This window comes from Microtus ochrogaster, chromosome 18 (genome assembly GCF_000317375.1).
Source record: "Microtus ochrogaster isolate Prairie Vole_2 chromosome 18, MicOch1.0, whole genome shotgun sequence".
NCBI lineage: Eukaryota > Metazoa > Chordata > Mammalia > Rodentia > Cricetidae > Microtus > Microtus ochrogaster.
The window spans coordinates 4,176,822-4,193,863 of NC_022020.1; the positions used below are offsets into that span (position 1 = coordinate 4,176,822).

General features: G+C 40.8%; 2 protein-coding genes across 5 annotated transcripts in view; one reads left to right on the forward strand and one right to left on the reverse strand.

The window, feature by feature from the left end:
• The window catches only part of Greb1l (GREB1 like retinoic acid receptor coactivator), a 254,622-nt gene extending 245,417 nt beyond the window's left edge, over positions 1 to 9,205 (forward strand). The window contains exons 29-34 of the mRNA XM_026783547.1: positions 213 to 375; positions 1,391 to 1,618; positions 2,541 to 2,682; positions 3,860 to 4,060; positions 5,891 to 6,029; positions 7,089 to 9,205. Of these exons, the coding sequence (XP_026639348.1) occupies positions 213 to 375; positions 1,391 to 1,618; positions 2,541 to 2,682; positions 3,860 to 4,060; positions 5,891 to 6,029; positions 7,089 to 7,252 (1,037 nt within the window). The 3' untranslated portion in view covers positions 7,253 to 9,205. The remainder of the gene's footprint in view (positions 1 to 212; positions 376 to 1,390; positions 1,619 to 2,540; positions 2,683 to 3,859; positions 4,061 to 5,890; positions 6,030 to 7,088) is intronic.
• A 4,218-nt stretch (positions 9,206 to 13,423) lies between these two features.
• The window catches only part of Esco1 (establishment of sister chromatid cohesion N-acetyltransferase 1), a 59,598-nt gene continuing 55,979 nt past the window's right edge, over positions 13,424 to 17,042 (reverse strand). For all 4 annotated transcript variants that reach the window (XM_013349371.2, XM_013349372.2, XM_026783489.1 and 1 more), the window contains one exon: positions 13,424 to 14,455. In XM_013349371.2, coding sequence (XP_013204825.1) covers positions 14,308 to 14,455 — 148 coding nt within the window. In that variant the 3' untranslated portion in view covers positions 13,424 to 14,307. The remainder of the gene's footprint in view (positions 14,456 to 17,042) is intronic.

The following is a 17,042-nucleotide window of genomic DNA, read 5'->3' on the forward strand; positions in this document are numbered from 1 at the left end:
TGTATTTTAAAGTACATTTCCAGTGACTCTTTTGGAGATTTTTAACACATTATAAAGCATCAGACTCCCCCTGATGCTGCCTGACGAGGGTGCTAGGAACCAAACTGGGGTCCTGTCAGTTTCTCTCTAGCATGCCCCATCTCTGGATACCAGTGGAGGTCATGTGACTGGTCTGGGTGAAGGATGTCAAGCTGTGGTTGTCTGCTTTTCAGGTGCTGCTAGGTTCCTCATCAAGGAGCTGTCTTACCACAATCTAGAACTGGAAAGGAATCGCCTGGAGGAGCTGGGAGTCAAACGGCAGTGTGTCTGGCCTTTCATCGTTGTGATGGACGACTCCTGTGTCCTGTGGAATATTCACAGCGCTGAGGAGCCAAGGTGGTGACACTCCAGGAACTTGTGTGTGTGTGTGGGGAAGGGGGTGACAGACACTTCCAGGAACTTGTGTGTGTGTGTGGGGGGGGGGGACACTTCCAGGAAGTAGTATGTATGTGGGGAGTGACACAAAGACCCAGAGACAAAGCATTTTCAGCTGTAGTTATATTTGGGAGTAAAGAAGAGACAGTTCTCCTGAGCATGGTGGATTATAAGAGCACTTAGTAGGTCACTGGTGGTTCTTCTAAAGACAGTGTGTCACTAAGTTCCTGGGCCATTTCCACATTTTGGTATTCGTTAGCTGCAAAAATCTGTTCTGGCCAAGGTATAGTGTTACACACTTAGCAGGCAACGGCAGGATAACTGCTTTGAGTCTGACACCAGCCTGGTCTACATAGCAAGTTCTAGGCCAGCTACATAGTAAGACTATGTGAAAAAACAAACCTGTTCCAGTGCTGCGATTCACTTCTATCGCCAGCCTGACTACTGCAGTGGAGAGGAAGTCATGTGGCCTCTGTCTCGAGCTCACCGCTATAATACAGCTGAAATCCCGTCTTCTCCTGGAGTCCTAATAGTCCTTCACAGTGCTCGGGGAATGCTGACTACTGAAACAATTGTGAAATCGCCCCAAATTCAACAGTGCCCCCAGTGAAATGGTGATTTCCTACCATTACTTCTGTGGATTTGAAATCAATGAAATGATCATATAGTTATTACATGTAATGATCAGAACTGGCCATTTCTGTACTCCTAATCTCTGTCATGTCTTTGTTAACTCATGTTCATTATTCATGTTGAAATACGAGCTGAATTCCTTTCTTCTCTTCCTCCTTTTTTTTTCCTTGATAACATACACTACCAAAGGCCATCTTTTCTGAGTCATGACAGGCAGTGTGACTGGAGTTGACTTTCTTAAATAATCTTACTACATCCTTTACAGCATTCCTAATATATAGTAGCATTGGTTCTTCAGTAACATTTATTGACATTTTCTATAAACTAACTTCATATTTTACAGCCAGCCCACAGAAGCAGGAATCTCCAGCAAGAATGTGTCCTTGAAGAGTGTCTTGCAGCATATTGAAGCCACACCAAAAATTGTCCACTACGCAATTCTGGGCATACAGAAATGGAATAGCAAGCTGACGTCTCAGAGCCTAAAGGCTCCATTCTCAAGATGTCATGTGCATGATTTCATTCTCCTCAATATAGACCTGACTCAAAATGTGCACTACGACTTCAACAGGTAGGTCAGTCTTCATGGATGCAGGCCACTGTGGCATCTGCCAATGGATGTCCACTTCAGCCTCTTCTGCCTTGAATCACCAAGCCTCTTTCAGCTAACTCCCCTGGCCCAGAACTCATTATGTGACACAGGCTGGCCTCACACTTGTGACCCTCCTGAGGGCTGGGATCACAGGCGTCTGTCACCTAGCATGACCTAGACTTGATACTGGAATGTTAGCCACCTGATTACTCAATAAACTGTTGAATCAATACTGATCCATATGTGGACCTATGAATGTCCAATATTAACCTCATATTCATCCTCAGAACTAAGGAGGAAACCACTCTCTCCAGTGCTGTAAGACCCACAGAAGGCAGCAGGCCTCTTGAATTGATCATACCCACATTCCTAAGAAATCTGAAATGGTCAAGGAATGGTCAAGGAATGATATCAGAAACCATAAAGTCTTTTTTTTTTGGGGGGGGGGGTCAAGACAGGGTTTCTCTGTAGCTTTGGAGCCTGTCCTGGAAGTAACTCTTGTTGACCAGTTTGGCCTCGAACTCACAGAGATCCACCTGCCTCTGCCTCCCAAGTGCCATCACTGCCCAGCAGAAACTATGAAGTCTTAATATCCACCCCCAACCTGTAGCTATTAGAATACCCACTGCTTCCGTGCTTCATCCTGCATGTGAACAGAACTGTAAACCACAAGACCTCTGGCTCTCCTGACCACAGGATATACAGCCCTGTGTCTGACAGGAACAATCTAAACCCTGTGGCCTAAAAGAAGCAAGCCCTCCTTCCTTTAAAGCTTATAATGCCAGATGAGTAGAGTGTGGGCCAGCTCTTCGGGGACAAGGTGATGTTTCAGGCCCTCCCCTAATGTCTGCCATGCATTTTTCTGTATAGTTATCATAGTTGAGATGTGGTTTTGATTTAGGTATTTCTGTGAAGATGTTGACTTTAACCTGAGAACAAACAGCAGTGGCCTGCTCATCTGCCGCTTTAATAACTTCAGTCTCATGAAGAAGCATGTTCAGGTTGGAGGGCAAAGGGACTTTATCATTAAACCAAAGATCATGGTAAGTTCTATGCAGCTTGATCCTACTGTTGAAAACAAGCACAAATGTTCTCTTACAAATGGCTCTGTCATTAAAGTACTGGCACATAAGTGCTTTTTTGCTGTGTTAGAAAGGAAGTAGCCCTAGTCCTCAGCGTCAGCTGTGCAGGGAAGTCCCAGAGTTAAGCCTTAAAGATTCCAAAGCTCTACGGTTTGTTTGTTTCCCACCTGCCTCTGCTTCCCGAGTGCTGGGCTTAAAGTGTGGGCCCGGCTGTAAAGCTTTTCAAAACAACCTTTATGTAACCCAGGAGAAAAATACTGATACCAATACTCATCTGGTCCTGTGTGTGCGTGCGTGTGTGTGTTTTTAAGAAAATATTATAGCTCAAAGCTTATAACGAGAATTCTTTATTCCATTCCTGTGGGGGGGGCGGGGCTTGCTGCTAGCTGATCACTGCAGCTGAGGAACTCCTGCCTTTTGTTGTTGAGTAGGACATGAGTCAGCCCAGACACACGAACAGCACTCTAAAGACTTCCCTTTGGGCCCAACAACATATTTATTAAATACAGTAACATTCCAAAAATTCTTGCTTTAACTTAAATAACATTGGACTATTCTTCAAGTGGGAGAAGGGGGAATGCAGAACAAAATGAGACATAGAGCACATCAGGCCACTGCTGTTAGTACAGCAATTCCTCTTTAGTTGCTAGTTTTTGAAAGTTAATTTTGTATTTGTGAGTATGAACTTACTGCCTGCATACATGTATGTATGTGCCCTGTGTATCTGGTGCCTGCAGAGGCCAGAAGAGGGTGTTGGATCCCCTGGATCTAGAGCTACAGTGGTTTTGAGCCTCTATGTGGTTGCTGGGAACCAAACCTTGGTCTTCTGCAAGAACAGCTTAACCACTGAGCCCCCTCTCCAGCCCCTAACAGTCCTTTATCTGGAATTTACCATCATTAACCATGGTCTGACAATCTATGCCTTGGCTCTCAAGTGACCACACTTAGATATTGTGTGCCTAATTTAGAAATTATAATGTATTTATGTATGTGCAAACATTCATGAGTGTTCAATGCTAAGTGTAATTTTAGGTTCCTTTGGGGGTGCTGTATATGGAAGTTATTAGGATGCAATCCATTGTAATCTTAGACATTTCATTCACTGACAGGCACATTTCCCATGACCATCTGATTTCAGGTTTCAGAGAGCTTAGCTCCCATCTTGCCCCTTCAGTACGTCTGTGCTCCCGACAGTGAACACACGCTACTGGCAGCCCCTGCACAGTTCCTTCTGGAGAAGTTCCTTCAACATGCCTCATATAAACTCTTCCCCAAAGCCATCCATAACTTCAAGAGTCCTGTATTGGCCATTGACTGCTACCTTAACATTGGACAGGAGGTAAAGGCGGGACTGGCTAGTCCTGGGTGCCACATCCATTTCTTCCCCATTTTAGTTCCATTGAAAACATAGATGGTTCTAGAAGAGCCAGTAACAGTATGATTCAAAGGGCCCCACAAGAACAGAATTAGCCAGTGCTCTGAAGAGCCTGCCCTGGCAGTGTGGACAGAAGCAGCCACTTGCTCATTTAAACAATGACAAGACTGTGCTGTCATTATGTGGATTTTTTCTAGAGTCTCTTCTTGAAAGGCACACAGTGTCTTTCCTGATGAATAAGTACAAGCTCAGCACCTTTACAGCTGACATCTCTCCTCTTCCCACTCTCAAGCCCCTCAGTTTCCGTCTAGTTTGTTAGTTGCCATTTGCATCTCCGTGTCTGCCAAGCTTTTCCTTTACATTATCTTAAGTCCATTTCATTAACTTCAATAATGTAATATATCCTTATAATGAATTTTTTAAAACAAAAACCAGCCTAGTTGGCAGGATGGTGTGTCTCAGTGGGCAAAGGCACCTGCTGCCAGTCCTGACAGCCTAGTTGGCAGGATAGTGTGTCTCAATGGGTAAAGGCAGCTGCAGCCAATGCTGCCAACTCAACCCTGAACCCAGATAGTGCAGAGAACTGACTCCATACACAAACTCTTTCAAGTCCTAGTGCATTCAATTTTGGAAACTAAATTTAACTTCTGTTAATAATCCTTGCAGTGGGTTACACCATTAACTTTATAAATAGAAACTTTAAAATCAGATGGTAGCTGAGCATGGAGGCACATGTCTGTATACCCAACATTCCAGAGCTAGCCTGGGATACAGAGTGAGATTCTGCCTTAAAACACAAAGACCCAACCATGTGTCAGCACAATCTCAATACTAATAGCAGCTAATATTTGCTTAATACTGAATAGACTAAATTAACAATCAAAAATATTTCTATCTAACAGGTTTTCTTACCTATGTAGATGAGGAACTGTACAATGCCATATGACTTCTAACTGAAGGAACCAGTGTTTGAATTCAAGTGTAGCTACCCCATTGTTCTCTCTTCTGTCTTTCTGCTTTCCTGTAATGCTTGTGGTTATCGCCTATCATGGAAGCCACATGGACCTAGAAATGCTGTTTTAAGCTTATTTCAGAGTGAAATAAATTTACTCTTTCCTATGCATGTTTTTTTTAAGGAATGTGGTATTGTTTTGTTTTACTATTTATGCATATGGGCATATGGACATTTTATCTCCATGTGCATAAATACATGTCTGGTGCCTATGGAGGCCAGGAGAGGATGCAGGACCCCTTGAGACTGAAGTCACAGATGACTGTGTGCTGCCATGTGGATGCTAGGGGTCAAACCAGGGGCCTCTGCAAGAGCAGCCAGTGCTCTTAACTCTCTAGCCCCAGAATGTAGGGTTTTTTAAAAATTTACACACACAAACACACACACACAATTCTGTCAGAAGAATGATTAATCTAATATAACATATGTATAATATATAATGAGAGATTTAAAAATATTAAAACTTAGCTGGGCAGTGGTGGTGCATGCCTTTAATCCCAGCACTTGGGAGGCAGAGGCAGGCGGATCTCTGTGATCTGAACTAGCACTACAAGAGCTAGTTCCAGGACAGGCTCCAAAGCTACAGAGAAACCCTATCTCGAAAAACCACACACACACACACACACACACACACACACACACACCTATTGAAACTTTACTACTAAATAAGTACAAAGTGTAAATAATCAACAACTTATATTGAGGTAGTGTGGCTCTCACCTTACATCCCGACTGAAGAGGAAGGCACTGACTGTGAAATGTCTTTGGTTTATTTCTTTCAGGTAGCCATATGCTACGTCAGCTCCAGACCCCATTCCAGCAATGTCAACTGTGAAGGGGTGTTTTTCAGTGGCCTTCTCTTGTACCTCTGTGACTCTTTTGTAGGTGCCGATCTTCTCAAGAAATTCAAGTTTCTAAAAGGTAAGTCAAATTTAGTGTCTTGAATGTGAATGCTATTGTCACTAGAAGAAAAAAAAATCAAGAGTTGAATGGCACACAAGCAAACAAAGCTTTGGCCAAAGTTTGAATACTTTGATTCTAAACCAGGGCTACTGATAATATTGGGGTAAGATCTGTAATGAAAAAAGATTTTTTTATGTGTGTTTATGTGTTCAAGTGCCTGCAGAAGCCAGAAGGTATCCAACGCCCTGGAACTTAAGGGTGTGAGCCATCTGACCGGGTGCTGGGGACTGAACCTGGGTTCTCTGCAAGCAGCAGGAAGGCTCTTAACCACTGAGCTATCTTTATCCGTGACTTCTTAAACAGACTTTTACAATTATTTATTTTAGAAATATGTTTCTGGTATCTAATCTGGACAGAAGCTAGCTTGATTCTACCTACACATGTTTGTAAGCAATATATACACTCTAAAGTCATTTGACTGGGTCAGAAATTAACAGCAGAAAAATTGCATAATTTTACCCCCCCCCCAGACATACTCTTAGTTATGAGGCTGGCACAGACACTAAAGTTGTCCTACTAGGTTCACCTTACTTAAGAATATCTACAAATCCAGGACCACAAATCATCCTTACAAGATGACCTGAGGTCAGTGATAGAAGACACTCAGTATACTATATGCACCATGAAAGTGGGCGCTAGCTCTGAGTGTGTGTGTAAGAGTGTGTGTGTAGCAGTGGTTCTCAGGTAGAGGAAGGGTTATGTGCCTGAAGAGGCTGTTGGCTGTCGCTGTGTGTCTCAGCAGATAGTAAGCTGGGAGTATGGTAAACACTCCACGGCACAGACTGGGACCCAGCACACACAACAAAGTGCTCAGGTTGAGAATGCCTGCTCTACAGACTCAGCAAACAATGGTCTTGTCAGTCACTATGAGAGAGGCTGAGGCTGAAGAAAAGCTCCTTCTAGCATCACTTTAAGCTCCTCGACACTTTCGCAAAACAACTAAGAATAAAATACCTGTATGTTGGTTCTCAAATGTGGTTAACATCCTTATCAATTTAACGTCTGTTCCTCCTGAAGGTGCTACCTTGTGCGTCATCTGCCAAGACAGAAGCTCCTTACGGCAGACAATTGTTCGCTTAGAGTTGGAGGATGAGTGGCAGTTTCGCCTCCGGGATGAGTTTCAAACTGCCAACAGCAGTGATGATAAGCCTCTCTACTTTCTTACTGGACGGCATGTATGAGTTTTTGAAGAGACCAAAAACAACAAACTGATCCCTAGATGGAGTGGGACAACAATTACTGGGGATTTTATTTCCTTTAATGTACAATCACTGTGGAGCAAAGTGCAACATATTTATCTCTTCTCCAAAGAGCTTCCCAAATGTGACCAAGGTCTTCTTTGGGGCACTGTCCTTCTTTAGTTCCGCTGACAGGACCCAGATTCAGGTCAATGCCACAGTGGGCAGTTATGCAATTACACAGAATGTGCTGTGCTGTGGGAGCCTGAGGATAGAGAACAAACATGGAGTATGCATTGTTTTTCCTACTACATTATGTTGGGGGCAGGGGACCGACCGTCAGCATTAGCCAGCTTGAATGTGTTACATGAGACTCACACCACTGGTGTGGAATTAATTGAAGATTAACACTTGAGGCCTGAACCCTCAGTTTCTCTTCAGCTCTGTACCTTGGTACAGTATTACTCAGGGGTCTGAAATGATAGAACGTAGAAGATATTTGTATTTAAAAAGAAATAGCTTTGTCTTTCTCTGTGCAGTGTTAGTTTAAGATTTATAATATCTATCGAAACCTTTGGCAAAATTTCCACAGGAGTTAAAAGTTTACTATTTAAAGGGAACAAAGAATCAGTACATGCAGGCACTAGGTGCATTCATGAGGGTTCTCTGAGCTTGAGTCCTTTGTCTTGCCCATTCCAGTCTTGAAGCACACTGTGTCTATGAGAATGTAAACAGTGATTTGTACAAGAAGCTATGTGGACAGATTAGCGTTCTGCAGTTATGCTCTGTCACTGTGTTTCAGTTGAAAGGAAGGAGTTGGCACCTGGAAACCCACACAACAGGCTGGGATTTATTGTGGATTTGAACTAGTTGAGTGCTGTGACTCAGGCTAAGCTTCCTTTAAAAGACTTAACCAGTAACAGCTGTCTTACAGTGACACACAAAAATGGGTGGAAATGGGAAACAGAACCAGACACGTTTTCCTTAATTTTATCAGTGACATTTTTCCTGAGGAGTAAGGAAGACTCCGCAAAGCGCCTTTTGAACTCATTAAAATTAGTGGGTAGTGTATGACTAATATCAACAGTAGGGGTATAAGTTTCTATGGATTCCTCATCAAATATTTTAATCAGAAACATTTTGAGAAAATATTCCACACTAATCTATTGAAGTTTACATGTAAATTGCTCTACTTCATGGTACCTTTTCAGAGTTTTCTCAGCCACGTGTCTGATTTTATCTCTAGTTAAGCTGGTCACCTTTCCTTGAATCTGTCTGAGAACCCAAGACTACTGAAAGTCTACTGAGCCTGCACTTATTGCAGTGTTAGCTGATAAGCTTGGTTATCCAGGAATAAAAGTTTACAGCTAGTGAGAAGATGGAATGGGTTGCAGCTCTCTTGGTTCTAATATAGCTACTTATGAGGTTTTAAATGTATTTTAAATGGATAGTTCCTTTTAACCCCATTTTAAATTGTCCCTCAAGAAGGACCCGCCTTATTATATGCTTACTTCTTAACTTTAGTAGAGCGGAATTTTAGCAAAGAGGTATGTTCCAGGGCAGTCTAATTTAGGTATGAATGCATCTAACTTATTCCTGTTTTGCTGAAAGGGTCCAATGCAGGTAATATCAAGAAAGCCACTGTTGTGCAATATTTCAATAACACTATGTAGAGTAAATAAAAATACCTGAAATAATTCCACAACTATTGTGCCAGGGGTAGAGGCCTCTTAGGAGTTCTTACTGGCTTTTTCTTTTTGGACTCAGTTACTTTAATGCAGGCACTCCGTGTTAGTTAGAGCTACACTCTGGAAATTCAAGTGATCATGAACTGTGAACACTATTCCACTCCTCCAAGAGAAATGCCAGAATAGAAACAAAAGACTGTCCATCACTCCAATAATTGATAAGTTTTTATTTACCTGCCTCTTTTTCTCCAAAGCCTAAATAAAGGTTTGGATATTTTAAAGTTACCTTAATCAGTGTAATCCTTTAGTGAATGCTAGGTCCTCTTTAAGGATGGAATTGCACAAGCCCAGACCATCATGACTTGTTAGTACATGTCTTGGTGTGTTTGACCTCTTCCATTCCTGAGGACAGTGAGTTAGAGCAAATAGATTAAGTCACATGGTAATGTACCTGCAGACCTGCTGAACTTTGGCATGCATGACAGTTCACACAGGTTAATATTGAATGTAACCTAAAAAAAAATTAGAAAAGCTGTAGTCAAGTTTTGGCTGTAATTTATGCAACTGCTTCTTGTGATTTTTAGAAAAGGGGGCACCTGTGTTACTTTGTTACTGTAAAATTTTCTTAACCAAAATTTGGGGAATTTCACTCACTAGTCAGTCTACCTCACATTTTGTTTACGATGTTGTGTCTACAGTATGTTGTTGTTCTTTCATTTGGTGAATGTATTAAAATTCCCTCCCACTCCTCACTCTCTAAAGTTTGTTTTCTTTAAACCCATTTTCCCTAAGTTACAAGGAGACATGAGCTGTGACTCTGGCAATGTCTGGTATTGTACTGTGGATGGCTCAGAGATTCTACTATCTTGGCACAATCCAAAAAAACACTTAAGTAAACAGTTGAATGAAACCTACAGCTTACCTAAAGCAGCTATATACACCAAAGTCTCCACTGGAAAAATGCAGACTGCTACATAATTATAGATGACAGACCTATGTAGAAGGCAACTATATTTACTTTTGTGGCCTCAAACAGTTCCGGGTCACTAACATTTATTACTAATTTTGGATTTATTTCTAAATTCCACCTACTTTTACCAACTCATAGGGAAAAAAGGCCTTCCAGCTCTAATAAAGAACATTTATAATAATAGAATTTGAAACAAAACCACTCATCTAGGCCAAAGCGGTAACTATTTTCATGTCTGCTGACAGACAGGGAAGCAAGCTTCCACTACCTGTTCAAAAGTAACTGGCCTGGAAAGTGTAACAACATGCCAATTACTAAAGTCTTAGAAGCCATAAGAAGGAAGGATGCATATGTGAATTACTATGGTGGAAATTGACTCAGCGATCTTTTTTTTTGGGGGGGGGGGTTCTCTGAGTAACAGGCTGTCCTGGAACTCGTTTTGTCAACTAAGCGGGCCTTGAACTCACAAAGATCTGTTTGTCTCTGCTTCCTGTGTGCCGCTACCACCCAGACAACTCAGCAATCTTAACTCTGTGTTAAGATCAACTGAAGCTGTGTTTCTACACAACTGGGCAACCAAGCCAGGCAAACAAGAACCACTAAAACATCACAGTAGTCTGAAACTGTGTGTAACTGTGTTCATGCTTTTGGTAAATGCAGAGTTCACACTCACATATTATCAAGTTGATTTCTCTGCTTTCTCCAATCCTTGCTCAAGAAACCATCCACAATTCAGGCATACCCATCAAAACCTGTGTTTCCTACAATATGCTAGATATCTGCAAAAAGGACCAACAACTAACAAAAATCTGTATAATCTGCAATTATATAAACTACTGAAGTCTGCAAGCAGCCACTGGCTGTGCTGTGACTGCTGCCTCCCACACCCCAGATGCTTTGTTGCTAACATCACAGAGACTCCCTTCTTCTCAAAGGCGGTGAAGACAGTGGTGACCTTCCAGAGTGTTTGTGGCTGTTTCCATGGTTTCCATCACTCTCTTCTGACTCTCTCCTGGTTTATGCTGTTTCAGATTCTCTCAAATGATGGGTGTGCCTTGCAGATCTCTAGTTCCCTTTTCCTACACTAGGATAATCTCATATAAACCTCCAAATAACAGCTTAAGCCCAAACCTCTATCAAACTCCAAAGCCACACAGACAACTATCAAGGCAGTAATTCCACTTGCAAATTCTATAACCACTTTAACTTTGACCAAACTGAACCTGCCCTTCCCCATCAAATCCTCCCAACCCATTTTCTCTGTGTTTCCTTCTTATCTACTATAGCTGTGGCACGTATTCTCCCCACAGTTAGGAGGGGAACGACGGATAGAGCTTTAGTTCTTCCTCTGTTCAGTGCTGCAATATTCTGTACAAGCTGCTTACCGTAGTCCCTTTTCAAGTCCAAAGTCTTAGCTTTTGCTTGTTTGTTTCTTTTGGTTTTGGAGACAGGGTTTCACTGAAGCTCTCAAGCCTGTCCTGGACCTAGTTCTTGTAGACCAGGCTGGCCTCGAACTCACAGAGATCCACCTGCCTCTGCCTCCCAAGTGCTGGGATTAAGGGCATGCGTTTGTCACCAACACCTAGCTCAAAGTCTTATCTTATAAACCCTATTGCAGGCTATAGAGAGGTTTCAGCAGTTAAGAGCACTAGCTACTCTCTCAGAGAACTGGGGTTCAATTCCCAGCACCCACATGGCAGTTTACAACTGTCTGTAACTCAAATTCCAAAGCATCTGGCACCCCCATACAGACATACATGCAGACAAAATACCAATACACAAACACCCAAAAATTCTTTTTAAAAAACCCATAAACCCTAATAAATAAAACAATAAACACTAAATACAGGGTCTGATACACTCAAATGGTAGGTGCTCAGGCTACTATTCTTTTTTTTTTTTTTTTTTTTTTTGGTTTTTCGAGACAGGGTTTCTCTGTGGCTTTGGAGCCTGTCCTGGAACTAGCTCTGTAGACCAGGCTGGTCTCGAACTCACAGAGATCCGCCTGTCTCTGCCTCCCGAGTGCTGGGATTAAAGGCGTGCGCCACCACCGCCCGGCCAGGCTACTATTCTTAAAGAAATGTCCAAGTTGTAAAATTTGATTCCACTGAGGCCAACATTTAAAGCAAACAGTCACTATTTATCCTGCCTCCCTTTATGTCTTCATCAAGCATGGCTTGCTAATCCAAGTAATGTGTTGAGGCTCACATGGAAACGGGACCTGTATTAATAAAGTTAACAGTATCAGAGAGCTAACACTACTTCAAAGTTTCACTGTGCTTCCAAAAAGTCAAGGTATTTATCAGGCAAATAAGGATAAAGATGACTACAAGAGTCTCAACACCAAGGGAAAATGATAATGTCAAAAGTCATACCAGGGGCTAAAGAGATGGCTCACCAGGCAAGAACACTTACCATCCTTGTAGCAGACCTGCCTTCAGTTCCTGGCATACACATGGCATATATACAAAAACCCATGCAAAAGAAAGAAGTGGTAGTGGCCAGGTAGTGGTGGCACACACATTTAATTCGAGGCCAGCCTGATCTACAGAGTAAGTTCCACGACAGGTTCCAAAGCTACACAGAGAAGACCTGTCTGGAAAAACCAAAACAGAAAAAAGAGAAAGAAAAGAGGGAAAAAGTAGTAGTGGCATGTGCCTTTAATCCCTGCATTCAGGAGGCAAAGGCAGGCAGATCTCTAAAGCCAGGGCTACATAGTGAGACCCTGTCTCAAATGATGATGATGATGATGATGATGATGATGATGATGATGATGATGATGATGATGATGTAATGAACAGGAGATTGTTTGTAATGAACATTTGAATGAATAATGCAAAACTGCCTGCGTGTATGTCTGTATGTGGGTGTCAGGGCCCCTGGAACTGGAGTTACAGACAGTTGTGAGCTGCATATAGGAGCTGGGGATTGAACCAGGATCCTTTGAAAGAGCAACCAGTGCTCTTAACCACTGAGTCATCTCTCCAACCTGAAAGAGTACAGTCTTATACTACTCTATAAATAATAAAACAGCCGGGCAGTGGTGGCACACATCTTTAATCCCAGCACTTGGGAGGCAGAGGCAGGCGGATCTCTGTGAGTTCTAGCCACATAGAAACGCTGTCTCAAAAAAAAAAAAAAAAAAAAAACAAAAAAAAAAAAAAAAAAAAAAAAAAAAAAAAAAAATTAAAAAAAAAACAAACTTATAGGGGGATAAAATGTACAAATGACTGTTAATTATAATGCAAGTCCCTAAATTTTAGTAGGTTTTCATTGGCGATATGATCATTTCAGTTCTAAAAGGCAATCTAACTAAAACCACAGCGACACAGTGGGCTGTGTTTCTTTATTTCTTTGAAATTTAATTAAATACTATATTATTAAAATATTCAGGAAGAATTGACAAACTAGTAAAAACTATCTTTAAGAAGTCCATGTTTTAATTTTATGTCAGTCTTAAGCCTAAGAAAATCCCTGAAAGAGCACAAATATTCAACACAACATTGTCTCCGTACATTTATCACTTAGAAAAGGTATCAAGTATTTTATTATTTTATTCTACATTATATACAGGTCATAAAAGGCCACAGCAGTTTTTCAACATATAAACCCTTTCAAAGTAGAGGGCACTATGAAAGATAGACAAGTATCAAAATGAAGTCCAGTAATGAGGGCGTATACTCAGTGCAGTATTTCTGAGGAATAACAGCGCAGACACACCCACCCACATTGAGTTTACAACTATTCTGTAGTTCTTTGCGACTCTAGTCATTTATGGCGCCACATGAGAGCTTCCCACTGCCATCGTCAGGGACAGAGAAGTAAGCAATGGAGACTCTACTGCAAGTTATTTCACTTGGAGCTCTCCTTTTTTGAGGAATTTTTTTAGTATAGTTTAGTAGCTTCAAATTCTCAAGCATGTAATACTGTACTGTTCTTGAATAATAACTCAAAAAACATTAGTTTCCACTCTGAAAATACAATCTTTAAACCTATAACTGGTATCAGCAGATCAATATAAAAAAATACAGTACCAAGCTACACTGGTATATTTCCATATTAAGAACTTCAAAATATACTTATCACTGAGACCATAGTCCTTGCATTAATTTTCAGTCCACTATGAACAATTATCTGCTGCATGTAAACATGTCTAAATAACTATAGATAAAATACAATCATAAATTTCTGTAAAAGATAATAAAATATCTTCTTTAAAAAACAAAACAATAATAAGCTATTACTGCATTGTTTCCAATTTTATGAAAATGGAACAACCATATGGTTGTTTCCAGTCCTGAGTTCATTTGTAATAAAAATGGCCCTAGTTCCTGGTTAAAGTCAGCAACCAATTCTTTCTTTTCAAAAGATGTCTTCTGGTACATTAGGCAACATCTGGATTAGTTGGTATTCTGTCCATTAATAAAATTATAGACCAGAAACTGACCAGTGCCACAGTACTGTGTTGCAAACAACTTTCCATCAGGCGTGGGATCTGAGAAAGCAATTTCTTCTTTACTCAAATATGAGCCATAAATAAAGTTACTCCTATTGGGAAAAAAAAGAGTGGGGGAAAGGGGAGAAGATTAAAAATTAATCTTTCTGTTCACTGAAACTGAACAACCTATCAAATTCATTTAGACAAGAAAGACTAAAGCAATGCTATGTTATTCTAAAAAGCAGAATACCTGTTGGTCTTAAATATTATAATTTGAAGTAGGAAGACTTTAGAAAAGCAATAATTATAAAAAATGTTTGTCCAACATCATGTCATAAAGTCCTCAACAACTCAGAGTTGAACTTCTCAGTCAAGATATCAAACATGATTTCACAGTGAAAGACTATTTCTCAGATCAGGAAAAAGGTATGTCTGTCCTCTTCCCTTCAATAACACCACCAACAACGCTTACCAGCATAAACCGGAGAAGACATAAGCATCCCAATGAGAATGTAAGAAAGAAAGAAAGCACTTTCTTTGGCAGATGATATGATCTTACAAAGAGGAAATTCTAAGGGATTTACCAAAGGACTGCTTAAAATTTAGTAAATGATCTAGGGAGTTAGAGAAATGGCTCAGCGGTTAAGAGGACTGGTTGGTTGGTTGCACGTCCAGAGGTCCTCAGTTCAATTTCCAGCAACCACATGGTGGCTCACAACAATCGATAGTGAGATCTGGTGCCCTCTTCTGGCCTGCAGGTACACATGCAGGCAGAACACTGTATACATAATAAACAAATAAATTTAGGAAATTATCTGAAGGGTTGAGACTCAGATTGATATTCAACTGTGAACTGCATTAGCTATAGACCTGAAAAATGGGCAATCAAACATGAACCTTGAAAACAACCAACTTCTAACACTAGGATGAGCACAATGCTTAGGAAAATAATTACCAAAAAACCTGTAAGCTAAAAACTATAAAATATTTAAATAAAAACCTAATAAAGAGACACCCATGTTTAAAAGTCAGAAAACTCAATACTTTTAAAGTGCTATTACTGCAGAAACTGATCCATAGCTCGTTTCCTTGGAGAAAAATGGCAAGCTGACCTTAAAATTCACAAGGAAATAAAAAGGATACTGAAGAGTCAAAATATTTAAAAAAAAAAAAAAAAAAAGAAAAAAAGAGAGAAGAAAAAGGCTGAAGGATTCATATATTCCCCATTTCCAAATATGCCACACAAAGCTGTAGCATTTAATACTGACATAAGCATAGACACACAGAACATGGAACAGACATGTCTAGATAGAAACCTTTACAAGTACGCTGAGACCAACAACTATTCAAGAAGAGTGCAGTCCTTGTAACAAATGGTGGGAGAATAAGATATCCACATGCCAAAAGTATATTTGCATGTTGTTATCACTTTCATACAATAATAAAATCCAACAGAGCCAAAGCATGAGTATAAAACTAAACTAGAAGGATAAACATGAATCTTTGGGGCCATGCATTAGACAATGGATTTTAAAATATGACAATAAAAGTGACAAAAGAAAAAAAAAAGCATGCAGTAGATTTCATCAAAATGAAGTGTGTGTCAAAGGACACATCCAAACATAGTGTATGATCCTAACATCTGGGAAGTGAGGAGACCAAAGGCTTAGTTAGGCTTTTAACCCCAGCACTTTGGGAGGCAGACAGATCTGTTGAGTTCAAAGTTAGCCCGGTCTACAGAGCAAGTGCCAGGAAAGCCAAGCTGTCACACAGAGAAACCCTGTCTCAAAAAACAAACAACAACAAAAAAGCTGACACATGCTTGAATAGGTTCCTTTCTTTTTCTTTATGTGTGTCTGGTCAGAGAGAGAACTGAGAACACGTTGTTTTGCCTAGACCGGCTGACCATGAGCTCCTCGCACTGTAATTATAGATATATGCCACCTTATCCTGCTTTTACAAAGGTCTGGGGATTTGAACTCATGGTTACACAAAAAGAACTTCATCAACTGAGACGTTTTCCAGCCTCTCAATAGGTTTTTCTTCTAAAGACAATGAAGTGAAGAACTTGGAGCCCTCATATATTGCTGGTTGGGTTATAAAATGGTGCAGACGCTACAGAAGAGAGTTCAACAGTTCTTCAAAACATTAAACTCATCAGTACTACAAAATCCCCAATTATACACCTAAGTATACACTCTCAAAGTTAAACACGTCCACACAAACACTGGTGTATAAATGGTCATAGCAATACTATCCATGAATGTCAGTAAGCAGAAACACACCAAATATAAACAGATGAAAGAACAAATAATTCTACTCTACTATTTGGCAATCATAAAAAAGCAATTTATTTTTTAATGTTTTAAAAAGCAGGATTGGAAAGATAGCTTAGTTGGTAATGGGCAAGCACAAGGACCTGAGTTCAATGACCAGAACCCACATTTTAAAAAAGCCTGATGGCACATGGGCTTGTGATCCTAGCCCATGGTGGAGACTGGCTCGTGGCTGTCCAGCCTCACCTGCTGGGTAGGTTCCAAGCCAGTGAGAGATTCTGTTTCAAAAGCCAAGAAGGACAGCACTGGAGGAGCCACACTGAAGACTGTCCTCTGGTTGCCACACAGAGACAAACATACATACCCATGTGTGCACGCACACACACACACACACACACACACACACACACACACACACACA